Source organism: Pleuronectes platessa, chromosome 12 (assembly GCF_947347685.1).
Source record: "Pleuronectes platessa chromosome 12, fPlePla1.1, whole genome shotgun sequence".
Lineage (NCBI taxonomy): Eukaryota > Metazoa > Chordata > Actinopteri > Pleuronectiformes > Pleuronectidae > Pleuronectes > Pleuronectes platessa.
The window spans coordinates 14,684,190-14,691,598 of NC_070637.1; the positions used below are offsets into that span (position 1 = coordinate 14,684,190).

At 43.9% G+C, this 7,409-nt stretch overlaps 1 protein-coding gene across 1 annotated transcript; it reads left to right on the forward strand.

The window, feature by feature from the left end:
* The first annotated feature begins 34 nt into the window (after positions 1-34).
* si:ch211-223a10.1 (palmitoyltransferase ZDHHC13) lies at positions 35-4,879 on the forward strand. Its single transcript, XM_053436577.1, has 10 exons — positions 35-328; positions 972-1,107; positions 1,220-1,330; positions 1,421-1,553; positions 2,087-2,265; positions 2,438-2,511; positions 2,660-2,822; positions 2,921-3,003; positions 3,195-3,385; positions 3,919-4,879. Exons 1-10 carry the CDS (start codon positions 208-210, stop codon positions 4,405-4,407), a joined length of 1,680 nt encoding a protein of 559 aa, XP_053292552.1. The 5' UTR covers positions 35-207; the 3' UTR covers positions 4,408-4,879.
* Positions 4,880-7,409: the final 2,530 nt, after the last annotated feature.

Below are 7,409 nucleotides of genomic sequence, written 5' to 3' on the forward strand. Positions count from 1 at the left end.
GCCAATGGGCTTCCCAGGGCGTGGTCAGCCTCAATCAGTTTATCACAATGCAGGATCCCGTTACTTCGCTGCTCACTTGATATTAAGATGATGCCGTCGTCGTTGTTGTCCCCTGCGAGGAGCTGAGTGGTGTTCCCGCTTTCAGTCCGCTTCAGTCTGCAGCTCAGAGGATTCCGCAGCCGGTCGCCTTCCGTCCGAAGCGTCACGATGCACCCGATGCCCGTCAGCCCCTTCAGCGATGCAGACGTGTTCGACTGCATCCAGAAGGGGGATGTGGATCAGTGCGTGCTCTTCGTTCAAAACGATCGCTCAGTCCTCAGGCATAGAGGTAAAATAGAATAAATCGGGATTAGAAAGTCGGGTGTTCGTCTTGTGCATGCTGCTCTCGTATCTATAGCATGAATGTGTGAAACTGCAGGCCAGCACTCCCCCCCCCCCCCTGTGCTGCTGTCAAAATATGCATCGCTTGCATCGCCTGCAACTGTCACTGGTATTGATTTTAAAACCAGAAAACCACTGATAAATGCAGTTCATTAAGAAAATAAACCCACATAACCTATGTCATAGGTCTGTAATACTCATATTTTGAAACCTGCACACTATAACTAATTAATTATGCACATATTAAAGCACTAGAGTCAAGTGCGATATCACATTATTTCACAAGGAGCATTTCACCATGCTTCAGTGTCTCCTGACGTGACATTGTCCGATAGCTAAGAGGAAACCTGACCCTGCGGCAGCTCCTCCATGAGATGGTCACACAGATCCAGGAGGACAGATCCTGTGACAACATCGCACAAATAAGTCACACTGTTGCCAGAGCAGGGAACCCTAACCCCAACTCCAAAGGGTCTTAACCATCCACACGCAAACTCACTGTGCATCTGCGTCGTGCTGGTGTTGTTGGTCCCAGTGGCCCCAGATCAGCACCTCTGAACCTGACTGTGAATGTGTTGATCTTTGTCCAGGCTGGGGTGGTTTCACCCCGCTCCACTACGCCGCCCTCCATGGGAACCGCATCCTGGTCGACCTGTTCCTCAGTAACGGAGCTGACCCCAACATGACATGTGATGCTGGACAGACAGCCTTTCATTTTGCCTGCAGGTAAGAAGTAGGTCTATTATGTTCCTGGATTCAAGGGGTGAGGAAGTCGTTTTGACGTTTACTCTTGTTTTGATCATGTCTAATAACAGCTTGTGCTTTTCACACTTATCAGGCAAGGGAACATCTTTATCATACACCAAATGTTGCAGTATGGGGCTGATTTACGCCTCGTAGATGTACAGGGAAAGACGTCCCTGCATCACGCAGTCACTGGGGGCAGCATGTGAGTCTCGATGTGTTTTCTTGTCTTTGTGTGCACACACAGTCACACACATCCATATATAGTATGCACACTAATGGTTATCTCTCCCAGTATTTCAGTGCACTATTTGTGGGAGACGGGAATGTTTCGGTTCTCGGACACAGACATGTACCAGGTGACGCCCCTGCACCTGGCTGCATCCACAGGCAACATGGAGGTCGTCCGCTATTTGCTCAGAGACCAGGTATGATTTGGTTTTCACTCTCCAATGCACTCACACACTGTAGCTGAATTAAACATGACACATATCTGTCAACAGAGAAGATTCTCGGTACAGCTCGGTACAGCTCACATGCAAACAGCAAAACCAAAAAGCTCAGCGTACCAAGGAGCATTTCAATGATTTTACCTTATGAGAATGGAGCAAATAACAAGTCTGGGTTACTATAAGTCATGTTAAAGTTTCTCATTGTTCATAAACTTCTCGAGAGGGGAGCCTCTCTCCAAAGGCCAATCTTATCTGAACACCAGGGACATGATGGAAACTCCCAACACATAACATATAACATTGTAAACTAGAAGGCACTGAGGCATCTCAAGTCAACCCCATGTTAGCAAATGTAATTGGGGCTCCAAAGCTGCCTCAGAGATAACTATAGCTTAGAAATGGGACAAAAATCTGTGAAGGTGTTATACTTTCTTTTAAAGCAGCACCTGGTGCAGATGTGACTGATCTTTCATCAGTCATGCACTTCATCCCTGTGTTTTGTGTGCCAGAGATGTTCTGTGGATGCGGCTGACCAGCAGGGGGCGACAGCGCTTCACGTTGCAGCAGAGAGGGGTGGAGTGGAGGTGTGCTGGATGCTGCTGCAGAGAACAGGCTGCAGGATGCTCCATCTGAGGAACCATTGCGGCCAGACACCACTGGATCTGTGCAAACAGGGGAGAACGTTCAGGTGAATCAGAAATATCTGTTAAAAGAAACGACATTGACTCGCAGGACGCTGCATGTGACTGTAACACCCAGTACCTTGAAAATATACAGAATGTTTGCATTTCCAGATGACCTGTTTCTCTTGGGATCCGGTCGCGGATTAATACAAGGCTACACTGTTTCTTTTTCTCCAGACATCAGCAACTCTCCAAACTACTGCGTATGCAGATGAATGAGCCACTACACCACAAGCCCACAGAGTCTATAGGTAAATATTACTCCGTTGCAACAAAAACAAGGAGGAGGATGATCACAACAATGGAGATGATAACAGTGGCACTTACAAATTAAAAGTGGGTGTGTGTATCGTGAGTTTACCTGCTGGTGCATTTGTGTCATGTGTCTTTTCTCCACAGTTTTATATTACTGGACTCTGTTATTTCCATCTCTGAGTGGAGCTGTCATCCTGCTGATAGCAGCCATGTTGGGAGGCTATGGGGGTCTAATCTGCAGCTTGCTCTTCCCCTGGCTGGCCAGAAGCATCTTCACACAATTTCACCGCATGACCACTTACCAAAGGTTTGAGAGACATTCTGAAATGTGTTATTACGAATAAATCAAAGTACTTTGGTGTATGTGAGAACGCTTTGTTAAGACAACATCTCTCCTCATTCCAGGTTACCCAACCCGGTCTACCTAGGAACCCTCCTCGCTGGCTTAACCCATACTCTGCTCTGCTTCTTTGGAAGAATAACGCCCAATATCCATTTTTACTATTACGCATACTTTTATGTAATTCTACTTTTCTGTGTGGTTTGCAGTGTACCTTAAGGATCTCAGTGTTGGTTGATATCTTGGTCAAGTCTCACAGGCCTGTGTTGTCCTATATGCATCATAATCTATGATTTGTGTCTATAAAAATGACAAGGCTTAATCCTTAACATGTTGAATGTGTGTGGCCAGACAGTGCTCTTGTCCAGATGTCCATTATGCACTTTGCCCTGGTCCTCTGCCTATTCTGTAAGGTTCTGACTCAGGACCCTGGGACACTGGACAGGGCCGATGCAGACCCTCGGTTCTCCTGTATAGCTGACCTGGTGGAGAGCAACCAGAGCCCTCACATGTTCTGTCCGTACTGTGAGGTAAGACACTCCAACTGGTCCAAAGAGCACTGATATCTTTGAAAACACCCATATCTAAATATGTATCTGATAATCTAGCCATCTTGTTATTTGTATGTCTGTCTAGATCTAAAAAATGATGATGATGATGTTCTGGCCAACACACAATCTTACCCTTAATAAATGGCTGCTCAAATTTCAGATGTCGAAGTAGCTAGTTAATGTATGTTACAAAAACAATCAAATATTTTTGGTGATTTAGTTAATTTACCTATAGTGAAATTAATGGGTTAATACTGGATAATACTGATCCTCTGTAAATCAAACCATACTGTAATTGAGATGTATGACAGATTAGCAATCTGAGTCTATAGTTTAAAAATAGTTTCAAGTGGGGTAATCATGAAATTGGTGTTTATAGTATTATACAATTCACGAAATGGATAAACAGTCAAGTTAAAGAAGCACATTTTCTAGCTCTAGGAATAAATATTACAATATAGTTGGATTTGTCCTAACAACTTTGTTTCTGTCCATGTTTGTTTTCCTCGTAGCTGTTTCTACCCGACCACACCAAACACTGCAAGCTGTGTGAGGTGTGCATCAAAGACTATGACCACCACTGCCTTTTCCTCAACCGGTGCATCGGCCAAGGCAACCACCGCCTCTTCCTCTTCTTCATCCTCTCCATGGTGATGGCCCACTTGTTCTTTGTTGCCTCCGCGACGATTTACCTGTACGACAAGGTGCCCCCAGGCTTCCACAGTCTGTCGCTGTGGCTCGCACTGTTAGGGGAGGAGTTCTGGGTGGTGGTCATGATAGTTATGAATTTACTGACGCTCTTCTGGGAGGCCTGGCTGCTGACGGAGCAGTTCGATTCCATCGCCACGGGTACGACCACCTACTTCCGACATTGCGAGAGCTCGGCTCGCCTGAGGTCACCCAGACAACGCTGGGTTATCGTGCTGTCGTTTCTGATCGAGGGTCGGAGGCGGGTGGGCAGTGGACAAATGAAAGAGGACAAAACTTCTATAGACATTTAAAACGGTGGTTTCGTCTCATCTGCAGCTTTCTCCTCATCCCTCACTAATAAATATACATTGTCAGAGTAGAGTCTTCGGTGTGCTCTTGACTTTGCAATAACATCAGTTACTCTCTAATGCCATATAACACGTTGTACTTTAATGTAAAATGTAGTCATATTGTTTTATTCTATTTTAAATTATCATATACCTGTATGTGAGTAGAGTGGTTAGCAGGATAACTACCATTAATAGTTTTGTCAAATAGTTTTTAGGGACCTCACTGATTTGTTATTTATCTTGTTGCCTAGCGTTGCTCTGTGTGAAGTACTGGATATTTCCAAAAACTGTGTTTTAGCAGGAAACGCCTCTGATAACATGAATGCTCACATTCCCAACTGTGATTTTTTCTATTCCATGCCACTCATTTTTTAACAGTGTGTTTGTTTTTTGTTTTTCAATAAGAAATGTAAATAAAAACTGTGAAGCATAAGATATATAACTTGACCACCCACATACACTATCATTACTGAACCGACTCATTACAAATGTTGTTACTGCTCCCTGCATCTCTGTCAGACTTTTCCTTTTTGATAGATACTTTAATTACCTTACATTTCATTTAGCTGATGCTTTTATCCCAAGCGACCTAAAATAAGTGCTTTCAACCATGAGGGTACAAACCCAGAACAACAACAATCAAGTAATAATTTATGAAGTCCCTACATTTATTTTAGACACTTTCTTTTCTCATGAATGTTGTAAATATGACCTGACGTGCTCATTTACCTTATTTCACTTCTGTCTGTCCTGGAGGAGGGATGTCCTACTTGTGGCTCTCTGACGTTTCTATGATTTTCTTCCTGTTAAAGGGATTTATTTGGACAGGAATTTTCTCACTCTTGTTGATGGTTAAGGGCAGTGTTGTGCAAGTTCACACCTCTCATGAACTAGTTAAAAGTTCAGTTCATACAAGTAAACATGAAAGTTCACGTTCATAGTTCACCATTTAACTTCTGAACTAGTTCATAGTTCAGTTCAGTTCATAGTTTTAAGGTGGAAAGTGAGAATGAAAGACTTAACTTGTTAAAGAAAACCTTATCCATCACTACCCCTTGCCTTTACTGTCAGAATCTTTATCAGACAGTTTGTAAAAATCCCTCTCTGCTTTCTCTTGCCATCTGTATATGAGACCGAGAGCTTTTGTCTTGCAGGTATGGCCTGCCCCTTTAAGGAAAGTTTGTAGTGTGTGACGTAGTGCACCTGGGTATTGTGGGAAAAGACGCCAAAAGTGTGTGTATAATGAGAAGTGACGGACCACCTAGAGGTGATGCGAGTGTTGCTCCTGCTGTATATCCGAGAAATAAAGCGGCCGCATTCCAAGTAAACAAACATCTCCTCCTCCTTATACACGGAGCGGTCCGGACGGCTGGTTACCGGCCAGACAGCGAGCCAAGATAACCAGTGACAGGGGCGGCTCCTGGTACAGGCGACATAGGAGACTGATTTATCATGACGTGACACATGCAATGTAAAACAATACATTAACGTCACACCATCATCCTCTAACCCCGGGGACGCACCTGCGAAAAGCGCTCCGCCTCCTTTCCTCGCCCATGTTAAATACTTGGGCTGTTCGCACTGGCAGCGTAGTGCCGGGAAGTAAGGCGGCCACACACTAGCATATAGTCTCCTGTCGGGGGGTGGCGGCTACAGGCTTGCGTAGGTCAATCACCTTTGAAGACCAGCATCATTTACCCATGAACCAACGCGGAGAAATGATGATGATGATGAAAAATTAAATATAAAAAAATTAAATATAAAATTAAATATAAAAAAAATAAATTAAAAAAAACTGCGCGCGCACATCCTGCGCCGAACCAATCTGCGCACATCCTGCGCAGAAGCCCATTGCGCAGGATTTTTTTATTTATTTATATGAATATACATAGTGTAAGATATTTAGCAATTAATAGAATAATCCTGCAAATTTTAAGAATTCAATATATTGGCAGCTTGAAGATGGGATTCGAGCCCGGGAACCTCTTGTTGGAGAACTAATGCTCTACCGACTAGGCCTCACTACTTGATTGAGATGTGGAAATAAGCACAATAACGCCATGTTCACACCGGACGCGGAAGCGACGCTGAACCGCCGGGCAGCGCTAATAATATCCCCCTTTGATCCAGTAGTATTCAAGCATATTGCTCCAACATTAAGCGAAAAAAATAGACTCGACGCCGAAACGATCGCTGCACGGCGCTAGGCAGCCGCGGCGCAGCGCTGCGCTTCAGCCTCCGGTGTGACCAGCACAAAGGTTTAACATTGGAGTGGATGGGAGCCAGCTGTTTTTTAAGGCTTGGCGCTGTGCTTACGCCGCGCTTCGGCGTCGCTTCCGCGTCCGGTGTGAACCCGGCGTAAGAAGACGGACAAATAATCGTGTGCCCTTGTCATTTTATGCTGCTTTTGATAAACACTTCAAAATATTTTCTACTTTACTACATATATTTGACAGCCTTACTTAAAAGTTACTTTGACATTTTTGGCTGATTTAACATACTTTAAAAACCTATTGTTAGAGAATAACCCAGTACTTTTCCAACCTTCTCTTCGGAGGCCTTACAAGAATCACAGTCTGCTGTGATGTCCTGAGGCTGCCCCCTGCTGGCTGCTGGGTCATTAAGGGCAAATTTGGATTTGTGAATATGGGCTATACAAACATAATTAGGTTGATTTAGATTTAAATATATTTAGTACTGATTTGGAAAAGTACAAAATCATATTGTAAATTTTGTTAAAATGTTACAAAATTAGAAAACACATTATCATGACCCCTTATGAGAGTCAGCACATTGTCAAAAAACCTGCAGATATATAAATGTACTTGTAGATCAAATTTTTCAATTACCTAAAACCCATGAGTGAGGTCTGCGATCAGCCGGTAATAATGTTTAACAGCAAGTGCACTGCGAGTTTTTGTTCTTAGCATAATGTCATTGTACCTCGCTGACCTGCTCCCAGT

Bases quoted from the DNA above. Each gene is read 5' to 3' on its own strand.
- si:ch211-223a10.1 (XM_053436577.1), top strand. From the start codon at position 208: ATGCACCCGATGCCCGTCAGCCCCTTCAGCGATGCAGACGTGTTCGAC. The intron at 1,108-1,219 runs GTAAGAAGTAGG...CACACTTATCAG, and splicing joins GCCTTTCATTTTGCCTGCAG to GCAAGGGAACATCTTTATCA. The intron at 3,004-3,194 runs ATATCCATTTTT...AACATGTTGAAT, and splicing joins CTTTGGAAGAATAACGCCCA to GTGTGTGGCCAGACAGTGCT.